This window comes from Argiope bruennichi, chromosome X1 (assembly GCF_947563725.1).
Source record: "Argiope bruennichi chromosome X1, qqArgBrue1.1, whole genome shotgun sequence".
Lineage (NCBI taxonomy): Eukaryota > Metazoa > Arthropoda > Arachnida > Araneae > Araneidae > Argiope > Argiope bruennichi.
Window position 1 is genome coordinate 126,513,946 of NC_079162.1, and position 20,156 is coordinate 126,534,101.

At 28.4% G+C, this 20,156-nt stretch overlaps 1 protein-coding gene across 1 annotated transcript; it reads right to left on the reverse strand.

Annotated features, from left to right (window-relative positions):
* Positions 1–1,049: 1,049 nt before the first annotated feature.
* LOC129959000 (intracellular coagulation inhibitor 1-like) lies at positions 1,050–19,851 on the reverse strand. Its single transcript, XM_056071766.1, has 2 exons — positions 19,678–19,851; positions 1,050–2,655 (listed from the first exon to the last, which is right to left on the reverse strand). Exon 2 carries the CDS (start codon positions 2,642–2,644, stop codon positions 1,439–1,441), a length of 1,206 nt encoding a protein of 401 aa, XP_055927741.1. The 5' UTR covers positions 2,645–2,655; positions 19,678–19,851; the 3' UTR covers positions 1,050–1,438.
* Positions 19,852–20,156: the final 305 nt, after the last annotated feature.

Consider the following 20,156-nt stretch of genomic DNA (forward strand, 5'->3'; position numbering starts at 1 on the left):
TGCTGTATAAAGCACATTTAGCAATTCACGCAGAAAATACCTTGATTTATTCTATACAGAAAATAACCTGATTTTCTCGTAATTTGTAATGCAGTTTGCTAGATATTCTGCTTATAAGCGTTGATCTACAATACAACGAATCCAAAAACTACAAAATTTCACACAAAAATATGAGCATGACAGTATGTACATGAAAACTTCCATTACAATTACATGAAACAAGCCCCGAGGTGAAAAAACTTGAAAATAATTCTTTCATCTTGTTAATATCTTAAATGAATTATTCTTAATATCGAATATTTTTGTCGTAACAACTTAAAAGAATAAAAAACTTTAGCTTCAGAGCAGCAAATTCTCGTCAATCAGAAGTTCTGCTTTCAAACGAAAGTTGCTGAATTTTTAAAGTGACTCATTTCAAGTTTATAATTTTTCTGATTCACTGATTTTTATTCTAATATGAAAATAGAATTTTAAAATATGTTGCCAATTCACAGTATAACCTCTTTTAAAATTTTTATGGTTGTCTATATTTTTTTTATTTCTTATAATAGTGTTGAAGTCAACCAGAGAAACGCAAATAATTAATGTAAATATTCATTTTAATATATTTTCTAATATATAAACAGTAATTTATACTATAGGTTATAGTATAAATTGCTATAGGTTATCGAAGCCTAGCTGTTGAAATTTACTAAAAGGATTTTAAATCCTAAAAAACATCGTTGCACATTTACATAGTTTTGATTTTTTCATCACCTTTTCTTTTTTCCCACCCTATTTAGTAAAAATAATAATTGAAATAAACAAAAAACAACTTTAAAATAAATCACTAGAATACCCAATCCAAGCTCATGTTATTTGAAAATTGGCTAAACACTGTTTTATCATTGTTTTACCTGAGCCTCTTGGTATATACGCTTATAGAAGACTGGTAAGATTTTTTACAGTTGCTAAAAATTTTGGTCTAATGCAGTCGTTTTTCTGTTTCGTTCTAATAGGATAAAATTCTGCAATATAAAGTAAGTAAAAAAATTTAATGATAGACACACTACCGATACAAAAATTTTATTCCTTAAACAATACAATATTTTATTCTTCTATTTGAATAAAAAAAATCAACAATTATAAATAAATGGCTTGCAATTCAAAATGTGACAAAAACATGATGCAGTTATATAGAAATTCAGACAATAAATACTTTGTTGCTAATAATATACATTTGCCGATCAACAGCAAATTTATGAAAAGGAATTTATTGCACAATTTGATTTAATGTTTTTAAATATTATCCAAAGAAATAGCATTTCGCGCTTTGTTTATGATGAAGTAGGGATAAAAAAATGGAATGAATTCAGAATGATTAATAAAGTGATACAAAATTCAAAAGAAGCACTGCAGTTTAAAAAACGTTTTGAGAGTTACATATATCAAAATTTTTCTATAAATTAGTTACCCTTCCCATAAAAAGTGTTGAATTTAATTGCCGGTCCTGTATGAAAAATAAAAAGGGATGATCAGCAGTAAAAAGAGGAACAAGCGGACCTCCAGTCCGTACTCCAGCAGACACCCCAGTCACAGCAGCAGCCTCCCCTCCTTCTTCATTTACTTGTACGGCACACTTGTGGAGCACTTTGGAAATGTACAAGCCTTGTCTGGAACTAATTCCAGTTAGATCTGCTAAACTGGCATCAAAGGCAGTATGGACACCTAGTAACTTCATAAGTGGGATGAGATCGTATTCCTCGGATAGACTGAATCTCGGTAAAGTAACTTGAACAGGCACTTCTCGCAAATTCAAGGGAAGACTTGTCAGTATATCATTTGACAACGTAGATTCCATATCTGATAAGCCATCTCGTCTCTCTGGAAGCAAAATGAGCATCTGTATTCTATCGCCTGCAAAAGGTAATTCTAATACTTGACTTTGAAGTCTTCTATCAAACCCATACCTCAGTTTTCTTTTTAGTCTCATCATTGGTACTGTCTTTGGTATACGTCCATCGTTGTAAAATGTGTCTGGCATGGTTAATCTTTGATCGAATTTAGTCTTCCAAGTTCCCTTGAAGTATATTACATTCATAAGGAATAATTTTGTCAAAGGATCCAGTGGTTCTTGAAGAACTTTTGTAATTTTATTGTTTGTTTTCCAAGCTACCCACCCATTCACAGAATCTACAGCAGCTTCTGGGTGAAGAGAAAAACTTACACTTTCCACTGCGACATCGAAATAATCTCTACTTAGATCTTTGTAAGATTGCAAGATATTAAAATCTCTATCAACAAGCATCGCATTAGCCATTTCCATTTGATAAGGAGAAGGTGCGGGAACTTTCCCTTCTGGTGGTTTCACAAAATCTAATATGGTTTTAAACGCATCGTTGACAGCCAGAGGAAACTGCATGGCTGTTTGTATTTCATCAGCTGTCGTATTTTTTGCCCCTGAATACACGAGACCCATAGACATCGCAATACTTAATGGTGAGAGAAAGACATTTGTTGTTTTTTCCAAATTTGATAGCACTTTAAAGCCCAGTTCATTGGAATTTCGTATTATTGTTTGCACGTCTTGAATGTATGGACTATTACGGATGTTACCGTCAGCAAATACAATCATAAAAATGATAATCACTGCATGGATCTTCATATTTTCAGCAACTGTAAGAAAAAAGTGCACTTTAGTTTATTTCTAAACTGCTTTTACAAGTATAATTGCACTTTCAGTGCTTTCTTTGTAAAATATGATGGATGCATAGAAAATTTTAAAAGATTATTACTGTTAAATTCTGCAAAAAAATTCTTGATCAATCCCTTAATTTTTTTATTTTTTTTACTTGATTCGGTTTCACTTTTAAAATTGTTTATTATTAGAAATAACCGAAAAATATTTTCCTTTCTTTTTCCAAATTTCTAAAAATAAACTTTAACACAATTCTTTAAAAAGTAAATTGTATATTAATAATAGTTGTAAAAAAATTGTATATTGTTGTAAAAAAAAATTGTATAGTAAATGGCATTGTAAAATTGTATATAGCAACGGTTAACAGTTGATAAGTAGTAGCACAAGAAAAAGTAAGAGTCATCTTAGAGAATTTGGGTGTTAAAACAGAATTCATCGACTATTTTGCAAAATTCAAACTGTATATTGTGCTTTTAGTAGAAAAAACATCATAACGAAGAGTATAATCTAAACTGCAGCTAGGAAGAAAACTGCTGTTAGGACCTCAAGAGCGAAATTCTGCAAAAATTAGAGCTTGCGAAATTAGTAAAACTTGTTCTATTGAAATTATCTAAATCCTAGTCGAAAAATAAAAAAGCTAAAAAATTGCAAAATTATTTTAATAAATCAGATCTGGAATTCTGAGTCAAAAACCATCGACGATTATTAAATCTTATAGAATTTTGAAAATGATTGCCCAATTATGAAAATAAAAAAACAACTTTCACAATTTTTCTGAAAAATTTCTTTATATAAACTGAAAGCTTTAACTTTTTAATAAAGAAGGAGAATCATAAATTTTCTAGAAAATATTTTCACTCATTGAAGAAAACATTTTAGAGTTTAAAATGTGTTGGTTCAAAAGAAAAATTCTGAAAACCTATGATAATGAAAAAAATGATTGAACAAAAAAATTTATCTACAAACATGCATTGATTGCAGTCTTTGCCCAATATCCTGTACAGTATATAAAAAATATCAATCGAATTAAAACTACGTGTGCCAAAGACAAAATCGATGTAGTGATTTAGAAAACATAGTATGAAATTTCTAAATAAAGGAGTCTTAAATAAATTTTATTTGTGTTGTTTTTGATACAAAATTCAATGCTCTCTGCTTCTTCAAACATATTTCACCTTCTCTACTTTCAAAGATTTTTCAAGTCATGTACCGCAGTGAGTAGTGATTTAAAGAGCCAATGAAATTGCACCAACTCACTTTATCGAAACTGTCAGGCATCAAAAAATCAAAATTGATTGGCATTCAAAGTTTTACTGAAAATTGAGTATAAAAGTAAGAATCCAAGATTTTGAAGATATGAGCGGGAGATTTTTTTTTTATTTTTCCAAAAACAGATTATTCCTTCAATACTGTATTAAAAGAACAAATTAATTTCAGAATTTCTTTCGAATAGGCATTAAAAACAAAATGAGGGCAAATTGAAAAACATAAAAATCATATTTTCATACACATTCTGTCATTTATTTTTTAAATAAATACTTAATACGTGTAACATTTTGCAATACCTATGGACATTCTAAATAACAAACACATTCGAAAAAACAATTATTTGTTAAAAAAAAAAACACCAAACTTAAATGGCTTCTAAAACCCAAAGATCTGTCTACTGTATATTAATACTGAAGTAGCCATGAACTAATATTTTGACATTTTTAGCAATCTAGAAATCATAGAATTATTGAAGTTCATCAGGAGCGCATGAATTAACGAAATTTGAAGAGATATATCAAATTACATTTGAACTTTTGACATTTATTCGTTAAATTATTCACTTCTTTTAATATTACAAAAAAATTATAATAATAGTTTACCATGATTTTTCATATACTTTCTTTATCATGTAAAAAAGCCGTATTCTATTTACTTACATGAAAACAGGCTTAAATGACAAAATTTAAATTTATTAATTCGTAACACAGAATTATATGAACAGAAATTAAAAACAAATTTCCATGTTTATTTCAAGAAATTAGTAAGAAAAAAGACCACGTAAAATAGATAACATAAAAATTGTCGCAAGCTCTCTCAAAGAAGGGACACTCATTCATTTGCATTTTCAAACTTTGTCAGGGGTGCGTTGTAACACATGAGAAAACTTCGCATTCAAAGTAAAAGAGGGAGACTGCTTTGTTTTGAACTCGTTTGTGAAACTAGCAAAGCATTAACACTTTAAAGCAGCTTTCTTAATAATTTTTTATTGATTTTATTTATTACAAAAATATGCAACATAAAGAAGTTAATGTCATAACAAAAAATGCGGCATTTTATTGAAATAAAAAGTATTGAACATTTTTTGTCATTTAAATAAAAAAGATATGAACAACTAATTTTTTAAATTTTATTTATTCATTCTCATCTATCTTATTTGTCCCATTATAATATGGCACTGAAAAATAAGATTCACTCATTCAGATTGAAAATCCAATTTTTACTGCAATGTTTCCACATTATACGCAGTTAAGATACTTTGTTTGGTAAAATATAAAAGGAAAAATTAAAGCATCGATTGAAGTATTTATCAAAATTTTTCAGGCAAGTTTTGAAGTGCTCTAAAGAGCAGAGTGCTTATGCTCATTGCCATAATTAGGTGCTTTAAATTTCTGATTACTCTTTACTTCACTTCAATGTCTGCATCTTTCTGAAAAAAATCATTTGTTCTTGAACTCATCTGTTGAATTTATCAATTATACTAGATGAGAACAGAATTTTATATTATTTACAAAAAGGCTCATTCAGTACTTTTGAAGTGGATTCAGCTTCGAGTATTTACGGGTCTTTTTGAATTATTCCAAAGACAGTATTTCATTATATTACTACTTTTTTAATGGCATTTGTTAATCTGTTATCGTATTGTTAAGATTTTCTTTTACTTCAGATCAGAATTTTAGCTATAATAATATAAAGGAAAGATTTCTTGGTGCATAAAAGGTAAGGAAAAACACTTTTAAACCTTCACGTGCTCTTCCTATAAATCTACTAATAAAAGGACTTAAAATGCTACAAACATTTTAAGTAAAACTATCTTTAACTATCTGAAAAAATTATCCTTAGCTTCAAGATTAAATTAGAATTTCTTTAGAAATTTTGAGAGAGCAAATCACGCAGTTTTGAGTGATATCGACTATAAAATTGTGCAAGTAAGTGAGAGAACATGATATTGAAAAGCACAGCAAGATATATATAATGGAGAGGTATTTTAAAACTCTTTTATTTTATATCATACATTGACTTCATCCTGATTGAAATAAGATGCATTGATTCAATAATAAATAATTTATACTTCATAAATACTTGTAAAGTAAAAACTAAAAAAAAAAGAGAATCAAAATAAATTTGTTAATTTTTGTCTCAATGTCCTTATTCAGTTTCAACAACATAATGTATAGCTGAAAATTTGAATTCATAAAGTAATAATGTGAAGACGTATGCCATTTTAAAATTATAGTTACTGAAATAAATACGAATCAATTTTGATCTCGAAAATAAATAACCAATTACTATTAAAAAAAAGTAAATAATAAGACACAAAACATTTATTGCATGCTTCTTCCGTACAACTTAAAAAAGCGTGTAAACATTATTCTTATTTTTAGACTTAATTCTAAATCATTTTTAAATATCCTATTGAAGGAGAAAATTAAGATAAGACATATGAAAAATTTCGTAAAATTAAAAAAAGTGTGTAAACATTATTCTTATTTTTATATTAAATTTTAAATTATTTTTAAATACCCTATTAAAGGAGAAAATTAAGATAAGACATATGAAAAATTTTCACTAATTAGAATGAAGAAGTCATTTTACCTACATTAGAACACAATGTTATTAATCCTGAAACATATATGTGACTTACCCAAAAATGCATTCAATTAATAGCGATTTTAACGCAAATTTCACAATATATCAAAGCGTATTCCATATAAATAAAGGAATTATTTGCAAAAAAAGGAATAATGAAAACAGCAGAGAGTAGAGAAAGAAAAAGTAATAATTTAAATGAAAGTACATTTCCTATAATCTTGCGAATAAATAAATTGGTGATACAGATTCAAATATTATCTAAAACATTATAGTACTTTAGAATTTATGCACAACTATTAAAATACAAATCCAAACCTTTTCTTATAAACAACATCGAATTTCTGTTAATTCTCAATTCTTCTTGTATTTTAATAAATTTAATTAAAATTTTTAATTTAATTTTTATTAATGTAGTATGTGTCAGATTTTTTTTATTATTATTTCCTACTTTCATATATGACACAGACATGAAACAAACAAGGGAAAAAAACTGAAAAACTGGACTAAATAATAAATCATGCCAACACGGAGAAATAAAATAAGTTTGATTAATTGAACGATAGAATAAAGATACACAAAAAGTGCTTGTGATATTAAAAATATTGTAAAATTATTCTTTATAAGAAAATTAATGGATTAAAAATAAATTGCTTACATAAAAAATTTCGTTAAAACAAAAACTGTATTAAAAACTATAAAAAAATTAAACAAAAGAAACATCTGCATCTCACTAAAAAATACGGACATGTAAAAACTTTGTTTATTATATATTATCTTTATGGTTTTCTTAATTATTTTTTAGTCAAAAACTCAATCTTTTTTTATGTTTCAATCTACTATTTTCCTCCATTTTCAAATATTTTTTTATATCTTTCTGTCTTTGATTGGGTGTTCTTTATTTCTTTTTTCTCGTCTGTTGTATTTTTGGGAACAAGTTCGTCCTGATGACATTTTCCCGGGAATTGTCAATTTTTACACAAGCTACTATCATTAGCATTTTGCAAAAAAAAAAAAAAAAAAAAAAAAAAAAAAAAAAAAAAAAAAACCGCACTTTTTTTTCTTTTGTAAACAATAGATTTTTTGTTATCCATCATTTTGTATTTTACTGTCTTAATCGAAGAATATGTTTCAATCTTCTTAATATTCTATATGTAAGAATATGTTTCAATATTCTTAATCTTTTATCTGTTAGGTCTGATATAGCCTTGAATACGTTGCCAACTAGAGACTATGAAAATTACCAATTACAGCTTTTACCATCTTAGTGGATGTAATTTTTCCTCGGTGAATAATTTAGACTACAAAGTGTCTATGGGAATAAGTTTACCTGAATCTGCAACAAGAAACGGCAGTTTTAAATCAACTTGATGCTGATCAATCTCCAGGGTATAAGCTTCTTTATTTTTAGTGCTTGTAAAACATTGACACGCACTGAGGATGGGACACATTATATATTAAAAAAATAGCAACTACTGTAGCCTCTTAAGTGGAACCGCTTTCCTCTAACAGGTGGATCAGTTGAGGAGATGCGATTTAATAAAGGACTTCCCATAGATAATTTCTTTTTAAAATAATCGGCAAAGTTTGCATACGCTTTTCTAACTTTATAAAGATATTCTTCCTTTATATACAACCATTAGGACCATTTAATATGATAGAGTTCAAGAGTCAATAAACATTTTACTCAAACCTATATGATTCCCATCATTCATTACATCAACGTTTAAAAGGGCTTTTGAGGTTTTATTTCGCAACAGTTCCTGCTTCATAAAGAAAGATAAAAAAAAAATCAACAAATATCTGTCTTTGTTCTTCAGACAGTTTATGCCTAAGCTGTTGTTTAGACTGAAGCATGCGAAACATAAAAATGGAGATTTACGAGCGTCTTTCTCCTACAGTAAAATAACTTCTGGATTACTTTATCTTTTCTTCCCTTTCCGTTTTCAATTATATTTTTTAATGTTAATTTCTTCAGCTTTTTCTTCATTTTTGCCTTATGTTCTGAATCAACATTTTTGTGGTTAGAATATATTGTAGAAACTACATAGTTTATCTCTGCTACTGGGAAATGAGTAAAACATATGAGTCGGAGCTTCAATTCAGTTTCATTTGCTCGTTGTAGCATTGTAACTTGACATTTAACGATGAAAAATGACATTTATTACAGAATGTATTATAAAATTAATATGGAACGTATTTCAAGAAGTCATTTTACAATGTCACTGACCCTTTCGTATCATTAACCCTTCTTTGCATGATGGCGAAAACTTCCAACAAAACATTTAGTGAACGAAAAAATGTACTCAAAATAGGTGTACTGTAAATTCGTTGTTGCTGACAACTTTTTTCACGACTATTGCGTCATAAGGAACGTAGTTGCCAAAAAAAATTAATTGTCACAATTATTATAGAGGGTTTGTCATACCAACTCGTCATACCGTTGTTTGTTGTAGTTGGAAGAAACGTGCGATCTCTTGAATATTTTTATTACTAATCTGAGATTATTATTATTATTATTATTATTATTATTATTTTGCTAATAAAACCGATAATAAGTGGATAAATTTAGAAGAGAGGGACATTTTGTACTGAGCTTAACATATAAATATTTCCATCATGCTTATTATTTTATTTTATATAGTAATACTAGGAATTTTTTAAAACATATTTCCTTTAATCTAGAACATGAACTATATCACCCTTATTTATTTCACAAAAACAGAAAAAAATCATGCAAAGAAGGGCAATTTCATTATGTTTTCAAGCCAACAATCAAAAAGCAAACAAAAGTTTCTGCTGGAATTGTGGTTATGAATCACCATGAATATCCAATAAATAAGGGGCATTTTTTATCCTATTTCCTCTTTTCTCCCTTTAATAACTCTGAGAAAGATCCCAGGAAAATATATATAAGATTTTCCCAGAGAATTTTGTTATTTTCAAAAATCTTAAAATTCCTTTCAAGATGTTTTCCAAATTTATAGTTACGACATTTAGAGAAATCTGATGTTCTAGCACAGTTCTATTTACAGAAGGGAAAAATAACTTGCCAATAGTGAAAGTACTCTCATAGTATCATTGATTGTAGCTTCATCTAAATTCAATGAAAATTTTATTGCTTATAAATTCTTCAAGGTTTTGCAAAAATATTTTGGAGTCATCAAATTTCATTCTGTAGGATGCACAATTTTTGTGTAATTATAAATGATTAAAAACATTTTTTATTTTCAAATAAGTCCTTGCTAACCTTTCCCAGAACGGCAGACATTGAAAACAACAAATTATGTTCCGCAATAACACTCATAATTAAGGATTCAGCCACTGAAGCTCTATCATAAAAAGAGCTGTTGCTGCTGCTGAAAATGATAAACGGCTCGGAAAAAGAATTGCATGATAAAGAATAGAGATAGAATCAGATAGACATAGATAAAGAATCGTTTTCTTTGTAGACACCTTCTTCGTGTGCTTCCTGGTTTTTCAGGGTCGGCTATTGCACCAAACCTTCTATTATCATAAAAAATAAAATTATTGCAAAGAATGCAAAACACTTTTGCACTGACATCAACTTTTTCTTATATATTTTCTTGAACAGATATACTAGTTTCTTTTCCATCAAGTTTTAAATTGATGTGTTTTTTCGAGACAGTTACAAAGAATCCTAGAGACTAAGAAGAGGGGATAGGATTCTATCCCTTCTTCCGTTTTCATCAGTGTCCCGCAATTCCAAACTGTCTGAAACGATAACAGTCAACCTGATGTAAAGGAACAAAAACTAACAAATTGAAATCTAAATAATTAAAAAAAGCAAAATAATGTTAAAAAAAGATCGAAATTGTTATCTTCCCAGAGAGCTAACAGTCTTTTTCTCGTACGCTCAAAATTGAGAACCGTTGCTCCCCTTCATTCAAGATATTTCCTGACTGGATAAAACGAAAAGCTAGAAAGAAAAGAATACACCCCTCTGGCATTCCTCCCAATATTGAAATTTAATTTCAAAACTCGCCAAACCTCCCCCTCCCCTCCACTTCTCCCGTGCGTCACTCGGACTCTGAACGGCTTTCTGTAGGATTAAGCAGTATCTTATGAATTCGAAATTTTGCAAAACGCGCAGTTTTGTCTATGTGCTTGTTACTTGCGTGCACAACTCTCCTTCTTCCAACACACTAACAAAATTTTTATTGCAAATTTTCATCGATGCCAAGAATGATAAAATCCATTCCAAAAAAGCTGAAAGCTGCTTTTCCGTGGAATAGTGCCATGTCCATCAATCCTTAATTTATAATTTTTTTTTATTAAAAATATAATGTAATCTTGGAAAAAAAACTTTTTTTAAAATTAACTACCAGATTACGCAATCGACGGAACTCATATGGAATGAAAATTAATGAAATCAATTTATTACTGAAAATATTAAAATGGTATATTGCCGTCGAGAATAAACAAGTGAACAAAATTTCAAAATGAGTGAAATTTTGACTGAGTGATACTGTTTTAAAACTCTATCTTTAAGAACATGAAAAAAGCAGAGACAAATAAAGATAGTTTAAACGTAAATAACAACTTAAAAAGAAATTCACCTAGAAAATATTATTATTAAATGCATTTTTAGTAAGTTAAAATAACAGAAAATTCATTGTTCATAGTAAACTGTTTTGAGCCCCCTCTTCTCCCCTTTCAACTAACTTCGTTTCATGGAGATTCCAAAAACACGATCGTTTTTACAAGTGAAAAATATTTTTTTATGCTTTTATAAAAAAAAATAATAATAAAAATAAATCTCTATTTTTGTTAGAATGGAGTGGAGGGCCAAAACTACATTCGCTTAATGTAGAGAGATTGTGAATATCTGACTTTAGAGTGAAATAAATTCATCTTCGATTGAATTTGCAACTCCTGCATCATTTTAAAATTTCAATATGTCCGTTTTTAATTTTAAAATGTATAAAATAATCAAAATAATTTCCTTAATATATTGTATGCGATATAATTTAAAACCAGAATACTAACCACATATGAAAACAATCAAAACTACAAACATACGAAACCAAAGCAAATAATTCACATTACAGTTCGTCACCGAATTCAAAATAATTTTCTCGAAATATTGCTCCAGGTAAAACTTTCTTTCTTAAAAACAACCTTTCTTTTTTTAAAAAGAATGAAAACATTTGCAAGGTTTTAAAATGTAAATTAGTTCCTCAAATTGTAGATCGAATGTCATTCATGTGGTAAAGAACGGTGGCATGAAGAGGAAAAAAGCTTATTTTATAGTATTTGACAAGAGTTTATCATTTGTTGCATTCATTTGAATGTATGTCGAAAAAATTCCGGTTTCTTTAAAATTACCCAATTATTTAAGAAAAGAATTCTCTTATGACGCTTTAAAACAACAAAGTTAAATCTGCTTCCTCATATTTGAATATTCTGTTCGTATACTTATTTGTTATTCAAACTTTTCAGAACTCAAAAGTCCCACTTTTTTTTTTTTTCGTATTTGGATGAAATGAGAAAAGAACTATATTAACCACCAACAAAAATCATTAATTTATTTATTCTTTAAGTTTTTATATCTTTAAATGCGCAAGTTGACATTGTCAAACAGTTGCTTTCAGTGTCTTACTATAAACCGTTCAACTAAAAAAATCGATTACACGAGCTTTATCAAATGAGTCAGCCACTTACTCATCTTATCTCTCTATTTAGGGTTCTTAGAACTGTGTCACTCAGAAAATGATTGCAATCATAATCAACACAAAAATTCATAAGTAAAATTAAAAATATAATAATAGTAATAATAAATAAAAATATTCTAAGTTAGAATTCAAAAAGGCATACAATTCCCAACCACAAACTTCACTCACAACTTCAAATCAAATTTTCAACCTCCATTAATTTAACCAACATTTATTTAACAATTTCAAGAAATTCTACTAGATTCGTTAATTGAAATTTCAGTTTGCTGTTTTGATTAAAGAATGCAAAAAATGCTTCACTTTACTTTTATAACTTTCAAATAATTCAAAAAATCTGATTGTGAAAATATTAATGCATTTCTGTCACAAACGAGGAAGACTTATTTTGAACAATACAACAAATAAATGTAATTGAACTAAAAGTTAGAAATATTTTTAATCAAAGAACAAAAAAAAAAGCGTTTCAACTGAGTGAGAAATCAAAAGTGATAAATTAAATGTATGCAAGATATAAAAGTGATTCTTCCCAGGAAATGTGATCAGCATGAGTTTCAGGTAAAGCTTAAACATTAAGCTAATTTTAATATATTGATTATATAATTTTATTAGAATTATTGTATCACTTTTAATAATATAAGAAATTTTACCATATCAGTTCCTCAATTTATAGTTCTATTCGATTATTTATTTTTCTATCTTGTTTAACTTCCCATTTATTACGTTTTAAGAATTATTGTAATGATTTCCGAAAAATTATTGCGTCAGCAATCAAGAAGTCTGTCTTATAGCCTTGTCTGCAAAAGTTTACCGTTTTGTTATGTGACGTCTCATTGATTGACTAATTTATATTCTAATTTATTTGCAAAAAAAAGTATCCAAATAATCAAGGTTATTAGTGTATAAAACTGTTTTTGCATCAAAATACAAATAAAGTGATGGAATAAATACTAATTATCCTTATAATACAAAAGCTCTGAAAGATAAAATCAAACTGTGTATATATTTAAATGCATTTTCCAGAACACGGGTGCATTTTTTTAACAAACAATTTTGGAATTAAAAGACTTCTTTTAATTTTTTGACTAATTAATAAGATGAAGTACTTTACAAAGGATTCAATGAATTTGTTTCAAAATTCGATTATAATTAAGTTTCGAAATTTTTGAAATAGGCAATAAATATTAAAATCAATGTAAACATATAAAAGTAATTCAATCTTTTGCACAAACTCAAGACAAATACTACTCACATTGTTATAAACTTCCCCCAGAATGGAATAAATGTAGAAATTTTCTGAGTATATATAAAAATAATTTGAAAATACTCCTTTATTTAAAACAGCATTCATTTTACATGAATAAAAATAGGTCATTATGCTCTCACAACTGATCTTCAAATTTTGCCAAAGGATCCAAATGTTCAAGGTTATAAGAGTAGAAAGTTGCTTTGTATCAAAATACAAATAAAGCGATAGAATAAATACCCTACGGTCGGTGAAAAATATTTCTCCTTTAAACAAGAAGTGTATAAGTTTACAATGGTATTTTCTCAAAGCACAAATTAATTTTGCTTGTGTAAGGATCAGAAAGTTTGGCTTCATTCAATTTTATCAAACATCTACATTTCATTCATAACACAACATCGAATTTCACTTCAAAATGACTAATGCTTAACCCTTCTTTGCATGATTTTTTTTTTTTTTTTTGTGAAATAAATCAGGGTGATATAATTCATGATCTAGATTAAAGGAAAAATGTCTTTAAAAAATCCTAATATGAATATATAATGTAAGATAATTAAAAAACAGTATAATTGAAATATCCATCATGATGCAAATTTACATGTTAAGTTAAGTACAAAATCTTCAATGTCCCTCTCTTCTAAATTTCTCCCCTCATTATGGCTTTTAATAGCAAAAAAGTCTCAGATTATTTATAAAAAAATATTCAAGAAATCGCACGTCCAATCCAACTATAACAAACAATGGAATGACAAGTTGCAACCCGCTATAACGATTGTGACATTTGATTTTTTTTACAGCTGCGTTCCTTATTGCGCAATAATCTTGAAAAAAGTTACCAGCAATAACCAATTTACATTACACCTGTTTTGAGTACAATTTTTTGTTCACTAAATGTTATGACGGAAATGCCCATTATCATGAAAAGAAAGGTTAAACATTTCAAGGGAGGATTCAAAAACGTATGAAATTTGTACTTTCTAATGGTATGCTACTGTGATAATGATATCCTAATGTGTTTATTATGTGTTTAAAATACTTTATCAATCAAAATACTCCAATGGAATTATGAAAGATGATAGGATGACTATTTGGGATATGACATTTGACCAAGAGCATTTCAGCTCTCATACTAATTCAGAAAACCATGAGAAGGAAGGTGAAATTCAATGATAGAGTTATTAGCCAATATTACTATTGTTTGCTATTCTTATTAAAACTCCTTCTTTATAAAGCTTAAAGAGAAAATTGTGGATTGATTATAAATAACAAAAACCTTTCTTAAAATTGCTGCATTATCACTTAAATTGACAGCATTCATTCTGACAAAACATGAGCTTTCGTTAAAAATATATACGGTACGGGATTTTTTAAAGCCATTGACAATTTGCTTTTCGACAAGAAAGTCACTTAACCAGAATTTAACTTAATCTTACAAAATTTCTTTTAAAAATTATCATTTGGTTGGACATAAATACTTCTAAAAACTACGCTACGGAATGCGGACTTATTTGCAGCAAGTTCTCTAAATGAGTGGTGGGTAAGTTATGCATTGCTCTGTCCTGTTTGCAATGCATAACTTATCCATCACTAATCTCTGTTTAGAGGTCCTGTCCTGTTTGCCTCTTACTTATAGAAATTTATAGAAATTTTACAGCCATTAAAAAGATTACAATTATAGTAATGTATTGCTTTTAGAAATGCAGTGATATATATATGACAACTTCATTCATGGTTAATATTAAAGCTTAAAAAAATATTTTTTTAATGTTTTTCTAGTTTTATAATAAATTATATTAGCAGGTCAATTTTAAACCCTTTCCGACGAAAAATTTTTCTATCCATGTATCAAATTATTCTCCAGAATAATAAAATCGAAAGTTTCTTTTTTCTTAGTTATAGGTACATGTTATGAGAGCCGCTAAACGTTTCATCAATTAATCAGACAAGTATTTACAGGATAATCATGAAATCTTACACTAATTTAAACAAGGGGGGATGGGTGGATCTCTCCAAAAAGCTCTTACATTTTCTATAATAAAGGTGAATTGTATTTTAAATACTGAAACCAAAATAGGATCCAGAATTATAATTACAGTCACAAAATCACATAATTTTTTATATATATTTAAGTTATTGCGTTTTCAGGTGATCGCTTTTACAGGCTTCTGAAAGCAGATTGACAGAAGTTCCAACTCCACGTTGGATCTGGTCCAAATTTTGATAAATGTCTAAATCTTCGTTTTATAGTTATCGTGTTAACTTATATTCGAACAGTCGTACAGACAGACTTTCTCTGAATAGATCTGTCACAAAACTTGATAGGAATCTTCAAATTTGATGTTTAGACCACATATCAAATTTCATCTATCTAGCTCAAAGCGTGTCTGAGTTATCTTTGTCATAGACAGACATAATGCCAAAAATGTGTTTTTCGAACTCAGGAAGGTCTAAAACGTGGCGATTCGTAAAAATCTCGAGTTCGAATTTTTTTTGGCAATTATAATACTTTATCTATATTTCGTATTCGAGAAAGTAAAAATTCATTGCTCGAAAACTACTATTCTTAGACACGTGTTTTTTTATAAATTGTGAATATCTGGATTAAATTTATGAATAAACCTCAGCAAATTTCAACGTGTACTTCCTTCCTAATTAGAAAAAATGTCAAGGTGCTATATTTAACAAATGTTGTTCAATATTTATTACGCAGCATGTGTTATTCTGACCTTCAATGCTTGAATATCGGGAACTGGTGTAGCAAACATGCGCAACAACGTTTAAACTCCATTTGAATATAAATAGCTGGTTTCATATCATAAACTGCATCTTTTCTCTCATCAACTCCGTTTCATCAAAATTTAAACTTACATACACTGTTAGATGAATGAATTAGCGGCGTCACTAGAAAAAAAAATAAGAGCAATGCAATGATAAAAAAAATTTGTAATACTGCCTTTAACTGTTATCTCATACTTATGCTTTGTAATCAAGGAAATGCTTTGCGCTCATCCTGTATAATAATCAGTTTTATAAAAATGAAAGGCTGAAACATTTCATGAAGTATATCAGTCAAAGAAAGCATGTTTTACCAACAAAATTTACATACTTTGTCATCATTGAAACGACCTCATATAATTTTGTAACTTATGTCTTCTAAATTCCAATTAGAAATGGATAAAAATGTGTCTACTAAAAAGTTAAACTTGGCATGAAACATATAAATCAGGGAATGCATGTTTTACAAACAATTTACACTTTACATAATTTGCCATTATTGAAACGACCTGAGACAATTTTGTAGGTTATGCCTTCTAAATTCCAATAAGAAATGTATAAAAATTTATCTACTGCAAAAGTTAAACATGACATGAAGCATATAAGTCAAGGAAAGCATGTTTTAACAACAATTTACATTTTACATGCTTTACTTTGAAACAACCCCAAACATTTTTGTAACTTATGTCTTCTAAATTCTAATTAGAAATGAATAAAAATGTGTCTATTAAACCTTTGAAGATTATAACGTAACTTAAATGGAAGAAAAAATGTCTTGAATCTCTTAAATAATATCGGGTGACGTTCGTGCAGTAAATATGAAAACAGACCTTTTCTCAAATGTGATTAATCTACGCTAACAGAGAAAATTATTCTAAATCGAATAATTTCACCAGTTTGTCTCTGAAATTCAAAGAATTTGCTTTTTTTTTAACAAAGGTACATACTGAATCGTAAATAGAGTGGTATAAACAGTTTAAATTTCTGGAAAAATATCTTCTGTCTCTCTAATACTTGAAATAAAATAAAAACAGAGCTTTAAAAGCTGAAAAACTTCCAAATATTTTCCACCTATGCGCCTTCTGATTAATGGTTAAATTTCTTGAAATGCTCTAGTCTTTGGAAGTGGCCTTAAAAAGAATTAAAAGAAAAAAATGTGAGACAATAAAAATGGAAGACATTGGTATAATGTTCTAGAATGAATGTTAATTGTCTTTATACAGTAATAATTTTTTTAATGTGTTCGTAAGAGTTTTATGTTTATAACGAGTTTGAATTTCTCATTTTCTATCCTAAATATAGTTTAGATTACATTTAGATGATATTGCAAAATCTTCAATTAAAAATCTTAAAATATTTAATCAATTTTTGGCAGTGGCGTAGCGAGGCTAGCAAGCTCCTGGGGTATAATGTAATTTTTTCGCCCCAAGTCGTAATCAGTGATTTAGTAAATAAGCAGGATGAACGATTAAGTACTTAAGCCCTTAAGCGATTAAGTAAGCCCTTTAAATTCAAAACGGTCTCTCGTATAGCTTGGAGGTAACCTGTACCTACGACGATGTGGCTGTGCTGAATTTATTGAGACATATTACAGCGCATCTAGTGGCAAAATAAAAAAGTTACGAAAGTCTTTGAAAACTTTCCATCAGTTATATATGTTCAGTCAAACATTTTCAATGTCTCAAGCCCAGAACCTAGTCTCCCACTTCCATACATAATATGGGCTTTAAAACATGACATGTTTGATGACAACTACGGAGTTAAAATCTTTAATACATTAGGATCTATAGAGAAAAACTCTTATATTATAATAATATATGATGGAATAATACTCTAATTTTCAAAGAAGAAACGGATATTTTTTAGCCATTTTTTAAAAATGATCTAAACCAGGGATTCTCAAACCCATTAGTGACCAATTTATGAAGTAAAAAATGTTCGCGATTTCATTTCCTTTAAAAATGCCACAGCATTCCCATGTATGGAAATAAATAAGAAAATAATGCATCATAAAGTGACATATATTAAAAATTTTATAAAAATAGTTATTTAGTGAAATTTAATGCAACTTTTTAAACAAAGATGCTTTTCTTAACTATTTTGATCAGAAATATTGAGGAAGCAGAAATCAGAAAGCCCTATCAGAACCTTCACAACTCTAAAATTTTGCTCAGTGCTTACACTCGAGATTGCGACCTACTAATTAAAAAGTCCACTCAAAATAATAGCACGCTTAGATCTCATCAAGTAATTCTAGTTTCTCTTCTATATATGTAGTAGTTAAAAATATCTTAGAGTTATGTTTTTAATTTCAAAAGGCATTTTTTTAAAATTAATTCCTATAGTTAGCGTTGCTTTCTCAATATAGAAAAGAACGATATTTTATAAAAAAATAAGTTTGTGAATAATTTTTGATATTAATTCTGAACTTTTATCTGATATAATAAACTATAAATATAATAAAGATACAATAAAATAATAAAATATAATAAATATACAATAAAATAATAAAATATAATAAAGCAAACTAAGATATAATAATATAAGCATAAGATATAATGAAATAAACATATTCGTTTACATTATTTTATATTGCAGTAGATTTTCTGAAATAGAATTGTAGTAGCTTTTCTTTTCACTCATTAACCAAAATCTAAAATACGAAAGGAAAATTGCATTTTTCCTTCAAATAGCATATAGCATCTTTCATAAAAGTTTTCGAGAAAATGAAATTTAAACAACGAAAACATTATCTTACCAACAAAAATGTACATTGATAAAACATTTAAAAAAAACAAATTCAAGAAATTCAGATATGAATATGTTTTATTTCTTCGTTCACTATAACACTTTGCTTATCACTTAAAACGCAAGATTTTCCACGAGTTTGAAATATTTTCGTTGAAAAGAAACCAATTTTATGCATCTGCGTGAAACTGATGCTTTTATAGGTGAGTTAACATTACTAGTTTTGTTATCTTTAAAAAATTTATTAACTTTTGTAATTAACTCAAAAAACACATTAAAAATAAAAATTTCATGAATTATAACGTTATTTTTAAGGTCTAAGACATCATTTTAAAAGGAAAAATTAGATTAGACAATAATAAAAGTTAACGAATAAATCTACCTTGTTTAGATCTTTTTTTTACAATATCCTATATCTACAAATGCATCATTTTTCTTGATCGCAAAACCAAACTTACTGCTACAATGCAGCAAGCCTTAAGAAAATATTAAAATAATGAATAGATCTTAATAATTAATTGTTGTTTTTTTTTTAGCGGTACACGAAAAATAAAAGTTTCACTTGAAAAAAAGTCCAATTTGAGAAGATTTGGTCCCTCTACATGGCTTTCACAATCACAGCGAAAGATATGAAGATCCAAACTGTCATTTCTTAAGGAGGTGTTAAGCCAATCACTTACCTTGCCCGTAACCTGCTTGTACGGCAGAAAAAGTAGTTCTGTTCCGATGGGTTCCCCAACAGCCACTAGCTACAAGGGGGAAACCGGTTCGCTTTTCATTATCACCATTCTCTTTTTCTTCTTTGGGGATGATAGATTTCGTCAAGGTTACAAGAAATACAGCAATAGTGTTATTCTACTTCCTAATTCCGCCAAGATCAATGTGGGAATTAAGGACAGTCTTTTTGACTGCACTCATCGGCACGATTTCCCACATTTTCCCAAGAAAAATTTTACATGTTGTGTTTGGTGTATTAAAAAGGGTTTCTTTCTTGGCTCGTTTATCATTTATTATAAAAGAAATGTGGAGGAAGAGGAACTGTGTGTTCTAAATAGTGCGTACAAAGGTTGCCGGAAATGTAACAATATCATATTCCACTTTTAAAACCCCGCCAAAATGAATGTTTGTTTTAACGCATCTCGTTGCTCAACAAATCAAA

Excerpts from the sequence above, each read along its gene's own strand:
- LOC129959000 (XM_056071766.1), bottom strand. The coding sequence starts at position 2,644 with ATGAAGATCCATGCAGTGATTATCATTTTTATGATTGTATTTGCTGAC.